Source organism: Stomoxys calcitrans, chromosome 2, assembly GCF_963082655.1.
Source record: "Stomoxys calcitrans chromosome 2, idStoCalc2.1, whole genome shotgun sequence".
Lineage (NCBI taxonomy): Eukaryota > Metazoa > Arthropoda > Insecta > Diptera > Muscidae > Stomoxys > Stomoxys calcitrans.
The window spans coordinates 46,385,535-46,406,473 of NC_081553.1; the positions used below are offsets into that span (position 1 = coordinate 46,385,535).

Sequence of the window (20,939 nt, forward strand, 5' to 3'; positions counted from 1 at the left end):
TAATGGAACACCTGACGGGGCAGGTTTCAATATTATTCCCAAAAATTTTATTTGAGTTCCTTAATGTAAACGACTTATACTAAGTGGATAATGACACTGAGCAAAATAACAAAAATTGTAGGCGCACATTGCAATTATGCCTAATATGTATATTTACCTTAATTTTGGCTTTCTAATTAGATACACATCTGACAACAATTTGCGATTCCCAGAAAAAACGAAAACTATTTATATGCATAAACCTTTAAATTATAGCACTATCTCTGTGGGAGCCCTTTCATAATTTTTTTCCTGGCCCTTTAACTGAACCCTTATACAATGTTATAACTTTTTCCCTTAGTTCAGCAGCAGCAAAAAAAAAAAACAAAAAAGGTGAGCAACAAGCATGCATTTTATGTCACATAATTATCATTATGCGAGCATGTTCTGTTTTATATACCCTTCCCACAAACACCCACACACAGGCACCGACACACACAACTTGTTTAACACTCGCACTACTACCCCATACGACAACTGAGTTCCAGGGAAATGTATGAGTATTAGTTATGTTAGCAGTTTGGTGTTTTTATAGAACAGCAGTCATACACATACACACACACAATAACAACTTGTACTTACCTAAGTCCTGGCACTTGTGTGGCCATTGTGCCATCACTGAGAACCCAGGATACAATTGGTGGCGGATTTCCATGAGCCGTGCAGCTAGCCTGGCTGCCAGTGTCATTGCCAAAGAGCAAACGTGAGGGGGGCTCCTGCAAAAAGGTGGGCACACGTAAGCCGCTTGTGGCTTCTGCCGCCGGTACTGACTGCGCCAGTAATAGCAATAGTGTGGTGGTGGTCGTAACTAAAGTAATTTCCAACAACGATAATGAGGTGAGACAGACAAAACCTGTAACAGACAAAAAAGGACCACACTACAAGTTAGAACAAAAACAAAACGCGGTAGAGGAAAAGGTAGAGTGAGAACAGCAAGAGTGGTCATGTAACAAGTGTTGGTAATAAAAAAGTATAATTAACATATTTTTGGGGGGAAAAAAACACAGTGTACTTTCTAAATAACAAAACCTCAACAAATAGGGTTATATTAAAACATAACACAAATACACCTGCATGCTAACTCTCACTGCCACTTAACTGTGCACACACACACACACTCATACAATCAAGGACGAAAGCCAAAAACTTTTACTTTTGTTGGCTGGAGCAAAACATGGCATATGCCGCTAATAATACAATATCCCCTACCACAGGTTACAACTGTTCACCCACACACATGTTTATAGTATGTGTGTGTGTGTGAGTGAACAGTACTGCTATTATGTTAATATTCATAATTGGATATGAACAAAAATGTTTTAATCCTAATCCTGAAGTAAATGCGGACATAGAGGTTTAGATCCGCACATATATCAGGATGGTGTATTTTTCCGTTGGATATATGTCAGGGCCAATGAGAAATGATTTGCTTGAGATCTTGGAAACAAAACCGAGAGGTTGTATTTAAGGTATTAAACTCTAATAAATTTCAACGACGAACGAATCAACAATTTTTGTATAAAGCTTTGGAATTAGAGAAACAAGTTTATATGAGAGCCATATCTGGCTACATATCAAGTCGATCCAGCTTCTTGGGATAAGATTTTCATCTTCTAGGGGTGCAAGACTTCAAATTGATTGATCAATTCATATGGAAACTTATTCAGCATGTGGACAGATTCCTATCATACTTAGCGTGCAAGTTTGGAGTTATGACAGATGTCATTTTGCCCTATTTAAATTTTATCGGATCCCTTTTGCGCATTCTGGTGGCTCAAGAAGTCAAAACGGTCAATATGGAGCTATATCTAAACATGGACTGATTTGACTCATTAGCAATCCTGACCGACCTATATCACGAGGAACATAAGTGCGAAATATCAGGCAGTTAGTTTTACTCGTACGAAAGTTTCGATGGATAGTAAACAAATGGGCGGACAAACGAACCCGGCATGGCTAGATCAACATAAAACACCACACTGAACATATATTTACTTGTAGGGCCTGGTCAGTATATTCATAGCTTGTCTAGGACTCGCGTAAACTGCAACGACCTGGTAAGAAGCTAGAGTGGTGTTTATACTCAATTCCGGCAAAACAAGTTATGCCGCACCAAAGGTCCACAGACCAAATGCCTTTTTGTCATTTCTACTCAAAACTATGCCACTTATAGCGATTACCATAACAAAGAGTACGGTGCCCTGCGAATTACTCGAATACAAGCATCTTGTCAAACCCACAGGGAAGTGAGCGGCGAAGATCGCCCTGTACCAAGTTATGCATGAAATAAAGGAATCGTTCGATGCCAATATGTAAAGGTTATCGGTATGCTTCGATATCAAAGGGGCTTTTAACAATGAAAGGATCGATACACTCTTTTGATCAGTACCATGTGGACGGGCTCATCAAAGGCCGGATAAGAAAAATAGTAAGTAAAAGGTACACTGCCGATTCTACGAATTGTGAAAAAAGGGATAACGACGCGCCACAGAAAAAGTTACTCATGAACTATTCCTCTTCTCTCAACAGTTAGACCTGCCTGGAGATAGGTTTTAGTGTACTTTCTCGTACCACTTTAGCGCCTCGATGAAGGCCTTGTGTTTGATTGTAGTAACAGTAATGATATGCTATGGTAAGCCATGGTGGACGTGCGATATGCGCGTATACTATAGCATACTATGGTATGGCAAGCCATAGTGGATGTGCGTTATGCTCCCATAGTATGGTTAACCTTACCATAACTGTTAACGCCTTTGAGTTTATCTAGCGCGGGAAAGAAAAAAACATGTAAAAAGGCGTTAAGTTCGGCCAGGCCCGAACTTTGGATACCCACCACCTCGGGTATATATGTAAACCACCTTTCGTCAACAATTCGGTAAAAAATGCATACCTTATGCCCCAAAGCAGCTGTATCGAAATATATAAGTACAAGTCATTGTTCATTTGTTTATAACAAAATATTGGTCTTTTTAGTAGCTGTATCTACAAATAAACCGATCACTGTAACAGTGTCAAATTTCAGAAAAATTATAAATGCGTTTTTATGGGCCCAAGACTTAAAATCGAGATATTGGTCTACATGACAGCTTTATCCAAATATCAACCGATTTTGGCCAAGTTAAGGAAAAATGTCGAAGATCCTAACACAACTCACCGTTCCAAATTTCGGTGACATCGGACAATAAATGCGCTTTTTATGGGCCCAAAACCTTAAATCGAGAGATCGTTTTATATGGCAGCTATATCCACATCCGAACCGATCTGTGCGATATTGCAGAAAGATATCGAGATGCCTGACACAACTCACTGTCCCGAATTTCGACGACATCGGACAATAAATGCGTCTTTTATGGGCCCAAAACCTCAAATCGAGAGATCGGTCTATATGGCAGCTATATCCAAATCTGGACCGATCTGGGCCAAATTAAAGAAGGACGTCGAAGGACCTAACACAACTCACTGACCCAAATTTTGGCAAAATCTAACGATAAATGCGCCTTTTATGGGTGCAAGAACTTAAATCGGCGGATTGGTCTTTATGGCAGCTATATTCCGATCTGAACCGATCTATGCCATACTGCAGAAAAATATCGAGGGGCCTAACACAACTCACTGTCCCAAATTTCGGCGACATCGGACAATAAATGCGCATTTTATGGGCCCAAAACCTTAAATCGAGAGATCGTTCTATATGGCAGCTATATCCAAATCTGAACCGATCTGAGCCAAGTTGAAGAAAGATGTCGACGGTGCCAACACAACTCACCGTCTCAAATTTCGGCGTCATCGGACAATAAATGCGCATTTTATGGGCCCAAAAAACTTAAAACCGAGAGATCGGTCTATATGGCAGCGATATTGCAGAAGGATATCGAGATGCCTTACACAACTCACTGTCCCAAATTTTGGCAAAATCGAACAATAAATGCGCCTTTTTGGGCCCAAAACCTCAAATCGAGAGATCGATCTATATGGCATCTATATCCAAATCTGGACCGATCTGGGCCAAATTGAAGAAGGATGTCGAAAGGCCTTACACAACTCACTGTGGCAAAATCGAACAATAAATGCGCCTTTTATGGGCGCAAGAACTTAAATCGGCGGATTGGTCTTTATGGCAGCTATATTCCGATCTGAACCGATCTATGCCATACTGCAGAAAAATATCGAGGGGCCTAACACAACTCACTGTCCCAAATTTCGGCGGCATTGGACAATAAATCCGTCTTTTATGGGCCCAAAACCTTAAATCGAGAGATTGGTCTATATGGCAGCTATATCCAAATCTGGACCTTTCTGGATCAAATTAAAGAAGGATGTCGAAAGGCCTCACACAACTCATTGTCATAAATTTTGGCAAAATCGAACAATAAATGCGCCTTTTATGGACGCAAGAACTTAAATCGGTGGATTGGTCTATATGACAACTATATCCAAATTTGGGCCGATCTGGGCCAAATTGAAGAAAGATGTCAAAGGGCCTAACACAATAATGGATAATGTCGGATAATAAATGTGGCTTTTATGGGCCTAAGACCCTAAATTGACGGATCGTTCAATATGACAGCTATATCCAAATCTGGAACGACCTGGCCAAATTGAAGAAGGATGTGGAAGGGCCTAACATAACTCACTCTCGAAAATTCCAGCAAAATCGAATAATAAATGTGGCTTTTATGGGTCTAAGACCCTAAATCGACGGATCGGTCTATATGCGGGTTATATCAAGATATAGTCCAATATAGCCCATCTTCGAATTTAACCTGTTTATGGACAAAAAAAAGGAACTGTGCAAAATTTCAGCTCAATATCTCTATTTTTAAGGACTGTAGCGTGATTTCAACAGACAGACGGACGGACGTGGCTAGATCGTCTTAGATTTTTACGCTGATCAAGAATGTATATACTTTATAAGGTCGGAAATGGACATTTTGATGTGATGCAAACGGAATGACAAATTGAATATGCCCCCATCCTTCAGTGGTGGGTATAGCAACCAAATAACCTATTTCTACTTTGAGATAGTGCAGGCCATTGGCATAGCAAATGAGAACTGTTCTCTGTAGCGTCTATGTCGGGAAACCAACGGCTGATATCATAATTTTTAGGGGCTATGCGAGACTTGTGTTTACTAAGCTTATTATGTCCAGTTATGATCCCAATGACCGCACTTAAATCCATCTTCTCCATTGACAATACAGCATCTATGTTCTGCTTGGAAAGTACGTCCCACATCAACTTTGTTTGCTCTCAGCCTTTGTTTACATTCAAGCGACTTAACCAAGTTTCTTTCTAGCTGCCTTTGAGATCATAAACAATTTGCGAGAGGGATGTTGCTCATTTGTTAGTTCAGAGTAGAAATCCGAAGAAGATGAAGGTGAGAAAATTGATTCAACAGAACGAATTCGATATCAAACATGCGCAAATACTTAGAATTGACCTTGGGCAGGAAACTGAACTGGAAGTGCCACATTCAGGAGCGCACTGTTAAGGCTCATATGGGATGCACACTATGAAGACGGGCCTTAGTTCGGGGATAGTATATATGCTCTGCAGGAGCTTGACTATCCCAATACTAACTTATACCTCAGAATTGGGCGGCGAAGAAAAAAAGCCCACATGGGTTCAGAGTACATGATGTCTTGGCATAGGCGAGGTGATGAAGACCTTGCCTACCGTAGCAATTTTGTATAAATTGACAGTGACAGTTCGACGATTCGTGTAAGAGTGTGTTCACAAATTACATATAAAAGTGTTTACATGGCATAGTATATCACAAATGTCGCCAGCATTAGAAGGGGATAACCACAGCACAGTAAAAGTTTTGACTAATGTTCACGCCAGGATTCGAACCCAGGCGTTCAGCGTCATAGACAGACATGCTAACCTCGGCGCTACTGTGACCTCACCATCTTCAACAGTGAATTGTATGAAACTCCTTGAAGTCCGAGCTTAGTCCAAGTCGGCCCATATTTCTATAAAGCTGCTGTGGGTTCACAAATGATGCATTTTTCACCGGGTTATAGGGAAAGGTTGCTTATATTGGTTTGCCCAAAAAGTAATTGCGGATTTTTTAAAAGAAAGTAAATGCATTTTTTATAAAACTTAGAATGAACTTTAATCAAATATACTTTTTTTACACTTTTTTTCTAAAGCAAGCTTAAAGTAACAGCTGATAACTGACAGAAGAAAGAATGCAATGACAGAGTCACAAGCTGTGAAAAAATTTGTCAACGCCGACTATATAAAAAATCCGCAATTACTTTTTGGGCAACCATATATACACATCTGTGGTGGTGGGTATCCAAGCTGTGTCCCTGCAGAACTTAATTTTTTTCTATAACCTGGTATAGCTTCCATATAAACCGATCTCCCGATTTGATTTGGCTGTCCGATTTGGCTGAAATTTTGCAAATAGTATTCTGTCATGAGTTCCAATAACAGTGTCAAGTTCGTATATATTCTGGTATAGCTCCCATAAAAGCCGATCGCCCGATTTGAATTCCTGTGCCTTTACAAACCGCAAGTTTTGTCCGATTTGGCTGAAGTTTGGCGTGTGGTGTTCCGTTACGACTTTCAACTATTCTGCTAAGTACTGTCTAAAAGTACAATTACCCGATTTGACCTTTTGAGCCCCTGGAATGGAGCATGTAGTGTTTTGTTTAGAAAAAAAAAAAAAAAACTAAACAAAGAACTCAACAAATGCGATCAATGGAGTATACGATTCGAGCCAACGAAACCAAAAAGTATCGACTATTAACCTGACCATGTTCATTTAATAAGTGTCTCTGTATAAGCAAAGCATCAGCCTATAAAAATTATCTATTTTCAAACACTATATCATTTAGCGTAACGTATCTCAAATCTTCTTCCAAACAAGGAGATGTCAATGTCTGCATAGATACTTGAAATATTGTAGACATTTGCCAACAACCAAACTTAAACATTGTCAACACCTCAGTATGCCCCGCAGCATAAAATTTTGCAAATTTAGAACAGACACTTGACAACGTTTAGAAGCTTGATGTTCATGCTACCATAGTTGGTGTAAGGGTGTGTGTAAAGAAGCGAGGGAGAGAGAGATAGACTACGTATGTGTGTGCGTCCTGAATTTAAGTTGTTGGATTTTTAATAGATGCCCTTAATAGTGTATTATCCCAGCAAGAATTTGGTATAGTGGGCGATGGGTTATGGCGCTTGACTAACCTTTTGCCTTGGTAACAGTTGCGGGTGAATTCATTGCTGAGCATGTGCTTTCTTAGTTTTGTACGTTTTATGGAACTGTTCGATTTGAATGCAAATTTGTTGATTAATGTTTAATTTTCCATTCCAAATTGTGTTAGCTGAAAAGATACAGAGAATAAACATGATTAGAATAAGAAAATTGATAAGGAGAATGTTTTTATTATTTAAAAATAAAAACCCTATGATTAATTTTCTTACAATACAAAACACTATGAAAGAATTCTCTCTTATTCCCTAGAAAAATTATCTGTGGTACATTGTGGCGTATGATTATCAAGCTAACTAACTAAACGTACCACATACGCACCCAAGTACCCATTTAATCAAAGTTCAAATATTTCCCCAGCTCCTAGCCCCATTGTATACTTTTTATACCCACCACCGAAGGATGGGGGTATATTCATTTTGTCATTCCGTTTGCAACACATCGAAATATCCATTTCCGACCCTATAAAGTATATATATTCTTGATCAGCGTAAAAATCTAAGACGATCTAGACATGTCCGTCCGTCTGTCCGTCTGTCTGTTGAAATCACGCTACAGTCTTTAAAAATAGGGATATTGAGCTGAAACGTTGCACACATTCGTTTTTTGTCCATAAGCAGGCTAAGTTCGAAAATGGGTAATATCGGACTATATCTTGATATAGCCCCCATATAGACCGATCCGCTGATTTAGGGTCTTAGGCCCATAAAAGCTACATTTATAATCCGATTTTGCTGAAATTTGGGGCAGTGGGTTGTGTTAAGCCCTTTGATATCCTTCGTCAGTTTGGCTTAGATCGGTTCAGATTTGGATATAGCTGCCATATAGACCGATCATCCGATTTAGAGTCTTAGGCCCATAAAAGTCACATTTATTATCCGATTTTGCTGAAATTTGGAGCAGTGGGTTGTGTTAGGCCCTTTGATATCCTTCGTCAGTTTGGCTCAGATCGGTTCAGAGTTGGATATAGCTGCCATATAGTCCGATCCGCAGATTTAGGGTCTTAGGCCCAGAAAAGCTACATTTATTATCCGATTTTGCTGAAATTTGGGGCAATGGGTTGTGTTAGGCCCTTCGACATCATTCGTCAGCTTATCCCGATTCGGTCCAGATTTGGATATAGCTGCCATATAGACCGATCCTCCGATTAAGGGTTTTGGGGCCATAATAGGGGCATATATTGTCCGATTTTGCCGAAATTTGAGACAGTTAGTTGTGTTCGGCTTTTCAACGTCCTTCGTCAATTTGGCCCAGATCGGACCAGATTTGGATATAGCTGCCTTATAGACCGATCCTTCGATTAAGGCTCTTAGTCCCATAAAAGCCACATTTATTATCCGATTTTGCTGAAATTTGGGACAGTGGGTTGTGTTAGGCCCCTCGACATCCTTCGTTAGTTTTGCTCAGATTGGTCCAGATTTGGATATAGCTGCCATATAGACCGATCCCTCGATTTTGGGTCTTAGTCCCATAAAAGCCACATTTATAGTCCGTTTTTGCTGAAATTTGGGACAGTGAGTTGTGTTAGGCCCTTCGACATCCTTTACCAATTTGGCCCAGATCGGTCCAGATTTGGATATAGCTGTCATATAGACCGATCCTCCGATTTAGGGTTTTGGGCCCATAATAGGGGCATTTATTATCCGATTTTGCCGAAATTTGAGACAGTTTTGTTAGGCTCTTCGACATTCTTCGTCAATTTGGCCCAGATCGGTTCAGATTTGGATATAGCTGTTATATAGACCGATCTCTCGATTTTAGGTTTTGGTGCCATAAAAGGCGCATTTATTGTCCGATTTCGCCGAAATTTCGACAGTTCGTTGTGTTGGCTTTTCGACATCCATGTCGCATATGGTTCAGATCGGTATATTTTAAGTTAGTATTTCGATGTAACTGCTAAGGTATGCAATTAACACCGGATTTTGATGATAGGTGGTTTACATATATACCCGAGGTGGTGGGTATCCAAAGTTCGGCCTAGCCGAACTTAACGCCTTTTTACTTGTTTTTCAAAAGCATCTTCCAAACTTTGAACTTTTAAATGTTTCACATGTTATTAAGTTTCGCAACAGTTTAATTCTATTGTTCAAACCTTGGCAATGTATCGTATGTTGTGTGTTGGAGGATTTAATTTCCCCAATAAAGACAAACTGTTTCGTTGAAAACTGTCATTTCCCCTTGTACTATTTATGCTGTTGGCAATGATATGAAAACTTGTACAAAATTTAATCTTCCATATCTGGCTGGCATTGTATTCTGGGATCCTTGTCTTGCCTCTTTCTGCTTTTGGCAGAGAAGCGAGCGCACACTTAAGCAACAAACGAGTTAGTAGTGCAATTATGCTTTAAGCGAAAAAAGAAACACATATCTAATATGTTGTTGTAGTTTATTGCCATATACGATACGTTATGGCAAAATGCTTGTATCACTGAAGTTTGTTGTTGTTGTTGCCACCACGAAAACTTTTTACTCAGAAATATTACTTTCCCGGTGTATTCCTCTTTTTTGTTTGTGTTTGTGTTTTTCGTTCTTTCTCTCCAGCATTTGGCTCAAAAGCGACAAAACAAATATAATCATGACACACTCATCAAGTTATACAAATGAGGCCATCATTTTGCCTCTATGCATCTGGCTAAGGATACAGGCATTTGTAAGCTGTGTCCCACATACTAAAACTAACCCAGAGAAAAAAAACAACAGGGTTAGGAAAGGATATGGAGATGGTTTAGGGTGGGGCGAAGAACTTTTCAAGGGACAGAAGAAAAAAAAGGTAAAAAAATCGTTCTGGAAGATTTTAATATGAAGATAGGGAAGGAAGACATCTTTGGTCCAACAGTCGGAAAATTTAGCCTCCATGAGATAATGTCTGTTAAAGGATTGAGGCTAATAGATCTCGCCGTGGCAAAAAACATGGTAGTTAGTAGCACCAGATTTCAACATACAAATATTCACACAGCCACATGGCTGTCACCCGATCAAAACGCGAGGAACCGATCAAAACGCCAGGAACCGAAACAAAATTGATCACGTTATGAAAGATGGAAGGCAATCACCCAGCGCGTTGGATATACAAGCGATCCGTGGAGCGAATATAGATTCGGATCATTACCTTGTTGCAGCAAAGGTTCGCACCCGTTTCAACATGGCAGGGAAAGTACGATCTGACAATGCACGGAAGCTGAACATTGAAAAACTGCAAAACCAACACGTGGCAGCGGCATACTCCACTCGACTGATCCAACTGCTTGATGAAAGAACTCCTTGTTCTGATGATATAATGCCACAGTGGCAAACTATTGTCCACTCCTTGGAAATGCCGCGAAATTCGTACTTGGGTACCTGAAGCCTCCCCCAAGAAACCCATGGTACGAACAAGAGCGTCGAGATGCTACTGAAGCCATGAATGCCAACCCCTGCAATCAGTAGCAATACGCCAGATGAAGGGGAGGTATCGGGAGAAAAGGAGAGAGGAGAAACGTCTATTCCGCAGAAAGAAAAAGGATATGGAAAGACTTGTGTATGAGCGAATTGAGATGTACAGTCAGGAGTCAGAATGAAGTCCGGAAATTATACCAAAAAATTAAACATCAAACTGATGGCTTTTGTGCGGGAGGATGTGCCCGCAGAGACAAAGAAGGAAATCTGCTAAATGACAGAGGTAGAATGCTGAAGGTATGAAAAGAACATTTCACTCAACTGCTAGTGTCCGACGATGGCGGCGAAGAGGGTATTGCAGAACCAATCTCTGATGATGGTTAAGAATGTTTAGTCAGAATGAGGTCATAGTAGCAGTTACCCGACTGAAGAACAACAAGGCTGCAGGAGCCGACGGGTTACCCGCTGAACTATCTAAGACCGGAGGCGTAGGAGTCAGAATGAAGTCCCGAAATTCTATCAACGAATTAAACATCAAACTGATGGCTTTGGTGCAGGCACTTCCTACTGCAGAGACAAAAAAGGAAATCTTCTTACTGACAGAGGTAGAATGCTGAGGGTATGAAAAGAACATTTTACCCAACTGCTAGTGTCCGACGATGGCGGCGAAGAGGGTATTGCAGAACCAATCCCTGATGATGGTAAAGAATGTTTAGTCAGAATGAGGTCATAGTAGCTGTGACCCGATTGAAGAAAAACAAGGCTGCAGGAGCCGAAGGGTTACCCGCTGAACTATTTAAGATCGGAGGCGACACACTGATAAGGCGTATGCATCAGCTTGTCTGCGCAATTTGGCTAGGTTACGATGGCTACCTTACGATTGTAACCTTAGCATACTATGTCCCGTACACCAGAAAGGAGATGATACGGAATGTGCCAACTACAGTCTACAGAATAAGTCTCGACCTCATCGCATACAAGATACTTTAAAGCGTACTGTGTGAAAGATTAAAACCTAAAGTCAATGAGATAATTGGGCCCTATCAATGCGGCTTTAGACCAGGTAAATCCACCCTAGACCAAATATTCACACTGCGCCAAATCCTGGAAAAGACCAGAGAAGGACAAATCACCACCTACCACCTCTTTGTTGACTACAAAGCCGCCTTCGATACTCCTTTACATTCAAAGGTATTACAAGCCATGTTTGAGTTTGGTATCCCAGCAAAATTAATAAGACTCTGCAGGGTGACAATTGCTGATACACGTTCCTCAGAAGAATAGGAAAGAATCTCTCCGAACCATTTAATACCAAACGAGGTTTCAGACAAGGAGACAGCCTATCGTGTGATCTCTTTAATATCCTGCTGCAGAAGATTATGCGAGATGCAGATGTGAATAGATATGGCACACTAATTACAAGAGAGCACATGTTACTCGCCTATGCCGACGATATCGATATCATATGTCTGTCACCGGAAGTAGTAACTGCAGCCTTTGAAAGAATCGAAAGAGAGTCAGTGAAAATGGGTCTGGCAGTAAATGGAGAAGAGACGAAATGGATGGTTTCAACTCCCAAAACGCCTTGCACTACCGAGCAGATAAAAAAAAAATGGAGAAAGTTGGGAACCACACAGTCAGTAACTTTATCTACTTCGGCACCGCCTTAACCAAAACGAATGATACCAGTTTTGAGATAAAGCGAAGAATAATTCTGGCAAATAGATGCTACTTTGGATAAAATAAGCAACAAGACCATCTCTCGACAACTTAAAAATACACTATAAAAGACAGGAGGCCACTGTAGCGCAGAGATCAGCATGTCCGCCTATTACTCTGAAAGCCTAGGTTCGAATCCTGGCGAGACCATCAGCAAAAATTTTCAGCGGTGGTTTTCCCCTCCTAGTGCTGGCAACATTTGTGAGGTACTTTGCCATGTTAAACTTCTCTTTAAAGAGGTGTCGCACTGCGACCCGCCGTTCAGACTCGGCTATAAAAAGGATTCCCCTTATCATTGAGCTTAAACTTGAATCGGACTGCCCTCATTTATATGTGAGTAGTTTGCCCCTGTTCCTTAGCGGAATGTTTATGGGCAAAATTTGCATCACTATACAAGACACTGATACTACCCGTGTTGTTATATGGTTCTGAGGCATGGGTACTTATGAAAGCAGACGAGTCAGTACTTGAAGTGTTTGAGAGAAGAATTCTTCTTAAAATATATGGACCAGTTTGCGTTAATGGAGGATATAGGCGCCGTATGAAGCATGAGCTGTATGACGACGGTAGCATAGTTACAGGTATCATAAAAAAAGGCTGCGTTGGCTAGGTCATGTTGTAAAATGGATGAAGAAGCTCCATCAAAGTAGTCTTTTAAAGGCAAACACGTTGTTACACGCCAACCGGAACGACCAAAAGCCCGATAGATCAAGCGGTGGGAGACACCTCGAGAAACTTGTTATCAGAGATTATAAAATGAGCACAGACGATCGAGGCACTTGGAACGGCATTCTACATTCGGCTAGTGGAACAAATGTTCTGCCATAGCCAATTAAACTAAAGTAAGGATTGAAAATAATTCAGCTTCTAAACTTTGAGGTTAAGGAACTAGAGGCTAAGTTGAAAATCCCAATCCACCGATAATTGTATGACTTATTGTAAATTATAAACAAGTAAAAGCGTTCTAAGTTCGGCCGTGCCGAATCTTATATACCCTCCACTATGGATCGCATTTGTCGAGTTCTTTTCCCGACATCTCTTCTTAGGCAAAAAAATAGGATGTAAGAAAAGATTTGCTCTGTTATTAGAGCGATATCAAGATATGATCCGGTTTGGACCACAATTAAATTATATGTTCGAGACCTGTGTAAAATGTCAGCCTATTCGAATAGGATTGCGTCCTTTGGGGGCTCAAGAAGTAGAATAGAGAGATCGATTTATATGGGAGCTGTATCGGGCTATAGACCGACTCAGACCATAATAAACACGTATGTTGATGGTCATGAGAGAATCCGTCGTACAAAATTTCAGGCAAATCGGATAATAATTGCAACCTCTAGAGGCTCAAGAAGTGAAGATCCCAGATCGGTTTATATGGCAGCTACATCAGGTTATGGACCGCTTTGAGTCGTACTTAGCGCAGTTGTTGGATATCATAACAAAACACGTCGTGCAAAATTTAATTCCAATCGGATAAGAATTGCGCACTCTAGAGGCTCAAGAAGTCAAGACCCAAGATCGGTTTATATGGCAGCTGTATCAGGTTATGGTCCGATTTGAACCATACTTGGCACAGTTGTTGGATATCATAAAAAAACACGTCGTGCAAAATTTCATCCCAATCGGATAAGAATTGCGCACTCTTGAGGCTCAAGAAGTCAAGACCCAAGATCGGTTTATATGACAGCTATATCAGGTTATGAACCGATTTAAACCATACTTGGCACAGTTGTTGGATATCGTAACAAAACACGTCGTTCAAAATTTCATTCCAATCGGATAAGAATTGCACACTCTAGTGGCTCAAGAAGTCAAGACCCAAGATCGGTTTATATGGCAGCTATATCAAAACTGATATACAATACCATCCGACCTACACTAATAAGAAGTATTTGTGCAAAATTTCAAGCGGTTAGCTTTACTCCTTCGGAAGTTAGCGTGCTTTCGACAGACAGACAGACGGACGGACGGACGGACAGACGGACGGACGGACGGACAGACGGACAGACGGACAGACGGACGGACAGACGGACAGACGGACAGACGGACGGACAGACGGACAGACGGACAGACGGACGGACGGACAGACGGACGGACATAGCTAGATCGACATAAAATGTCGCGACGATCAAGAATGTGTATACTTTATGGGGTCTCAGACGAATATTTCGAGTTGTTATAAACAGAATGACGAAATTAGTATAGTCCCCATCCTATGGTGGAGGGTATAAAAATGTTTAACATAAAGCTTGAAAAATTGAACGGAATTCAAAATGTTCAACAAATGTGTCATTAAGAAACTTCATTCATGTCAAAAAATCCTGTTCTTTTCGAGGCTAAGCTAATCGAGAGGGACCTCGTATTTATTGTCAGTGAGTATTGTGTGGCTCCTTGAAGTGAAGTTTTTCATAGGTGGATAACTGCTAAATGTTGTCGCTTTTACTGAATTTATAACCAATGCTGATTTTTTTGTTCCCGGCCTCAAACCCAGTTTCCAGTGTCATACTAAGGTGACTGGAAAAACTATTCTCTTTTTATACCCACCACCATAGGAAAGGCGTGCAATGATCTAGTCATTCCGTTTGTTACACCTTGAAATATTGATCTAGGATCCCATAAAGTATATAAATTTTTGATCGTCTCGACATCCTGAATCGATCGAACGCGAAAATTTCGCCGCTTGAAATTTTTCACAGATGCTTAATATTGATGTAGATCATTGGGAATTGCAAATGATCCATATCGGTTCAGATTTAGATATAGCTCCCATATAATCCCATCTCCCGATTTGACTTCTTGATCCCCTGGAAGCCGCAATTTGTGTCCGATTTGGCTGAAATTATGAACACAGTGTTATGTTATGATTTTCAACAACTGTGTCACGCATGGATCAAATCGGTCAAGAACCTGATAGAGCTCCCATATAAATCGATCTGCCCTTACAAGTAGCAATTTGTGCCCGATTTGGCTGAAATTTTGCATGTAGTGTTCTGTTACGATTTTCAACAACTGTGCGGAGTACGGTTCGAATCGATCTATAACCTGATATAGTTCCCAAATAAACCGATCTCCCGCTTTGATTTCTTGAGCCCTTACAAACTGCCATTTTTCTCCGATTTAGCTGAAATTTTGCATGTGGTGTTCCGTTATGACTTCCAACAACTGTGCCAATACTGTCCGAATTGGTCTATAACCTGATATAGCTCCCATATAAGCCGATCCCCCGATTTGACTTCTTGAGTCTTTACAAGCCGCAATTTTTGTCCCATTTGGCTGCAATTTTGCATGCGGTGTTCTGCTTCGACTTCCAACAACTGTGCCAAATACCGTCCAAAGCAGTCTATGACCTGATATAGGACCCACGTCTCTCGATCATCCATCTTCGGTTCCAAGAAGCTTTTATTTTGCTGGTTTGACAGACGTTTTGTGTGTATTGTGTTGCCTAAAAAGTAATTGCGGATTTTTCATATAGTCGACGTTGACAAATTTTTTCACAGCTTGTGACTCTGTAATTGCATTCTTTCTTCTGTCAGTTATCAGCTGTTACTTTTAGCTTGCTTTAGAAAAAAAGTGTAAAAAAAGTATATTTGATTAAAGTTCATTCTAAGTTTTATTAAAAATGCATTTGCTTTCTTTTAAAAAATCCGCAATTACTTTTTGGGCAATCCAATCGAATTAAATTATGCCCAATCATGGATTCCCATGATTCGGTCCGGGCAAACCTAGCACTCTTTTAGTTGTTTTATTTTCTTTATTTTATTTTTTTTTTCTCTACATTCTTAACGAAACACCCTAATACACAAAATTCACACCATATTCGCTAAGCTTGTGCTCCATTTTTGTAGATTTATCTGGGTTTTCTATAGATTTAGGCTATGCTTTCGGTTTTTGCAACATGTTACTCTAACATTGTCGTGTTTATTTACTTATCTCCCATTCACCGTGTCATATCTCTTCTGTTTAGTTTTCTTTTTTTTTTTTTGTGGGCTTTTAAAAAAGCTACATTAAAGCACTATACAAACAAACCGATATTGTTTGCATAGATATCAAGGATCATATATGTCAATTAAGTTGAGTGTTTCAAATGTTTTAAAAGCATTTCAGAAATCAAAGTTTAGCTAAAGATTTTATTTTTTGGAAAAGGACACTAACCATGGAATAGGTGGTATGCTGACTTCATCATTACGTCTGTAGGTCTATTCGAAGTTTTGGCCGATCAAAAAGGCGTTGTTCTCAGTCGATGTGTGAGAGCTCGCATTGTCATAGTGAACAATGGGTCGTCTTCTCTTATATGTTTTTCGAATTTTTGCCAAGACCGTCCTACATTGCTCAAGCGGAACAGTCGCCACAGGAGCAGTTTGCCGAAGAAACTGACCGATTTGGTTGGGCTTCTTACACAAACACCTTACATTGAATTTTACTCCGACCCATACTTTAAATTGTTGTCTCTTTTCGGGTTCATAGATCCACCATTCGTCACCTGTGAAAATTTTATAAACGTTTTTTAAAGCACTGCGATCGTATTTTATTAGCATTTCTTTGCACCAATCGACACTAGCCTTTTTTTCAGCGATTATCGTATTGGGTGGGATGCAACGAAAACAAACCTTTTTAAGGCCAGATGTTCATGCAATATCGAATGTGTGGTGTCGAAATAAATGCCCAAGGATATCTCTATCTCACGGTATGTCATATGACCATCTTGTGTTAAGTTTGCGCACGGCATCAATGATCTCTGGTAAAAAGGCCGTGTTTGAACTCCAGTTGCAGAAATATCAAAATACAGTCTGGTCGTGACCAAATTTGAGGACGTCGAGGAATCTAAAAGCACTTCATTGTTTCAATTTTCAGCAAGATCGGATATAAATAGGTCTTATTTGTATTAAAACCCCTAAATCGGGAGTCCTAGAAAAGCTGTATTCAAATATTGTCTGATGTGCAACACATTTGAGAAGCATATGCAGGGGTTCCAGTGCAACTCACTGTGCATAATTTCAGTATAATGGGGTAATAAATACGTTATAAATGGGTGAAAACCTTCAATCAAGAAATCAGTCTATATGGAGGTTTCATCCAAATATACAGGACTGAACTATACTAAACTCTAATCGAATGGCGAGAGTATGCCAAATTTCTAGGAAATAGGGTAATAAATGTTCGTTTTATGGAACGAAGGCCTTTAATCGAAAGAACGAAGTATAGACAGCTATCCAAACATGGTCACCGTAGCACAGAGGTTAGCATGTCCGTCAATGACGCTGAACGCCTTGTTTCGAACACTGGCAAGAGCATCAAAAAACATTTTTCAGTGGTAGTTTTCTGTATTGTACCATTTGGTAAAAAAAATCATCACAAAGAGGCGTCGCACAGGGGTTCGCTGTTGGATTCGGTTATCAAAAGGAGGTCATTGGGTTTGAGCTTAAACTTAAATCGGATAGCACTCATTGACATTTGGGAAGTGTGTCTCTGTTCCTTAATGGAATGTTCATGGGCAAATTTTGCATTTTCATCCAAACATGGATGAATATGCAAAATTTCGATAATAAATGTGCGCCTTTTGGGGCCAAGACTTTATATCAGGATATCGGTCTATGTGAAGGCTACATCGAAGTATTGTCCGATCTAAGCCATACTTGGCACGAGTATCGAATATTCGAAGGCAACTTTCCCTAACAAATTTCAAAAGTACAAGACCAGGCCAAACCTGCAGATCAGCTTATGTAAGAGCTATACCAGATTACAGAGCGATTTGAACAAAATTAACCATGGATATTAGAAATTAAAACAAAACATTATGTGCAAAATTTCAGTCAAATGAATGATAATGATCGGTTTATATGAGAGCTATATGAGGTCATAGACCGATTTGGACCGTACTTGGCACAGTTATTGGAAGTTATCACGGAACACCACATGCAAAATTTCAGCCACGTTGGACAAAGATTATGGCATGTTAGGGCTTAAGAAGTCAAGAAGTCAGATTATACACCGATTCGGGCCGCACTTAACACAGTAGTTGGAAGTTGTAACAGAACACCGCATGCACAATTTCATCCAAATCGAACAAATAATGCTGCTTGTAAGGGCACAGGAAGCCGCATCGGGAGATCGATTTATATGGGAGCTATATCAGGTTATAGACCGATTTGAACCATACTAGGCACATTTATTGGAAGTCATAACAAAAGACTACATGCAAATTTTCACAAATTCACAAAATTTGGCACGAAGATTTCCCCTATGATTCTACATAGCGCTTACAACCTAATAGCATTTGATTAAGATCTAGTTATAGATTTGATTAAGATGTAGTTATAGACGCGTACAGTTTTATGTGCGTCATAGGAAATCGGAATTTGAAGAAGATTGGTTGATAAATGCGCTAGCAAGGATTCAAAGAACGAGAATCGGGAGAAACATATATGCACAATATGTTTCTCTTGATTCTCGCTCTTTGAACCCTTGCTAGCGCATTTATCAACCAATCTTCTTCAAATTTTTCGATTTCCTTTGACTCACACAAAACTGTACTCATTTTGGTCGAAATTCTTTATTATACCCTCCAACATAAGATGGGGGTATACTAATTTCGTCATTCCATTTCTATACGTCTAAGACCCTTAAAGTATATATATTCTTGATCGCCATCGTCATATACTATTGATCGTCGATTTAAGTCGATCTAGCCATGCCTGTCCGTCTTTCGAAAAAATGCTAACTTTCGAAGGAGTAAAGCTAGGCGCTTGAAATTTTACATCTTTTTAGTGTAGGTCTTTTGTTTTGATATAGCTGCCATTTAAAACGATCCTGGGTCTTGACTTCTTGAGCCTCTAGAGGGCGCAATTATTATCGGCAATTTTGCACGTGGTGTTTTAGTATTATTTCCTGTAATATTATTTCCTGTGAGGTTCATGTCGATTCATAAACTGATATAGCCGCCATCCGACGATGTTCCGATTAGACTTCTGAAGCTTCTAGAGGGCGCAGTTCTTATCCTGTTTGGCTAAAATTTTGCATATGTCGTTTTGGTATGACTTCCAACAACTGTTCCAGGTATGGTCTAAATCGGTTGACAACATGATATAGCGGCCATATAAACCGATCTCCCAATTTGATACTCTGAATCACTGGATTTGCCTGAAATTTTGGAGGTGGTAATTTCCTATGACTAACAGGCATGGCAAGTATGGTCCATTTTGGTCAATAACTTTATGTAGCTCATATATATATATTGAAAAAGCCATTCAAAGAAATTGATAAATTCGATCTATGGTGGAGGGTCGGCCGGGCCGAATCGTATATACTTTACAACGACGATGTAGCCTGCATACCAAATGTGGTCTAGAGTATCAAAGGGTCGGCTTTGCTCGGTTTAGCCCTTTCTGACTTGTTTCCACAAGTATTCCAGACTTTCTTCTTCCACTTGTTCATTATTATATTCTTCTTCTTGTTCATTATTAAATGTGGGCCCATTTTATAAATACCCAAATCCCTAAATTCAGAAGCCTTTTTTGTCTATCTTATCAACCAATAAATTCCCTAAATATTTAATTTCAAAATAAAAGGCAATTTTTATTTCCATGTACCTTTTTCTATAGGCAAAAATTAGTTATCTGAACAGAATTTTAAAAACCCATTATGTCACTTTTTTTTTTTTTGGTATAAAATTTCAATTGAAATTTTTACGACATTTTAAAGGAAAAATAAACGATAAATCAAATCCAAAACCTTGGCAATAACTTGGCCTTTCTCTTTCAAACAGCCATTGTTTGTTGATTGTCCATATTTTCTACCATGATGCGATGACTACAGCATGTCCAGTCTTTATCGACGCTTACATATCTTTATCAACAAAGATGGCCATTAACGTTTTTATGATTGCTTTGTTTTTCTTCTTGTTTATGTGTATTAGTATCTCAAATATTGTTGACGCTCGCTTTCATGGTCCTTATACAAGTACAATTGTGTGTGCGTGTGTGTGTGTGTCTATTCTTTGTTTGTCTTTTAACACCCATATTAATTTTCACATTCATAGGCTGTGGCATATACGATAAGATGTGTGAGTTTCTTTGTGTGTATCTTTGTTTTTGCATAAAAGTGTTGTTTGTATGCTTGTGTGTGTGTGTGTGAGTGTGTGTATTTTGTTTATTTTTTAATATTTTCAGTGTCACTTATGGCCCTCACGCTTTGCTCTCTAATCGCCTTCTATGTTTGTTTTTGTTGTGCCCTCTTCGCTTGTAGTTGTTTTTGTTGTGTTGTTGTTGTTGTTGTTTCTGTTCCTTTGTTGTGCCCCCATTTATTACTTATGAATCCATTAACCATTCATATGCTCCCAAACAATATTTGTTCTCTTGCCTCTTCGCCCCCGGGCTGGGCTAAGTTTCCAAGGCATACAGCATGAGGCGTTTGCATATGACTGCTCGCATATGTGTATGCCTGTGTGTGAGTGTGTGAGAGATGTTATTCATTTTTTTATTGTTTTATTTTGTTGCCTTCATTTGTTTTTAACGTCTCACTTTACATCTGATATTTGTTTTTACTTTTTCCTGCCCACACTTAGTTTGTCATTAGGGCG

General features: G+C 39.7%; 1 protein-coding gene across 1 annotated transcript in view; it reads right to left on the bottom strand.

Annotated features, from left to right (window-relative positions):
• LOC106088400 (cell adhesion molecule Dscam2) overlaps positions 1-20,939 on the bottom strand; it is a gene marked incomplete in the record, with an annotated part of 263,277 nt that overhangs the window by 181,235 nt on the left and 61,103 nt on the right. The window contains 2 exon segments of the mRNA XM_059361431.1: positions 622-892; positions 7,246-7,382. Of these exon segments, the coding sequence (XP_059217414.1) occupies positions 622-892; positions 7,246-7,279 (305 nt within the window).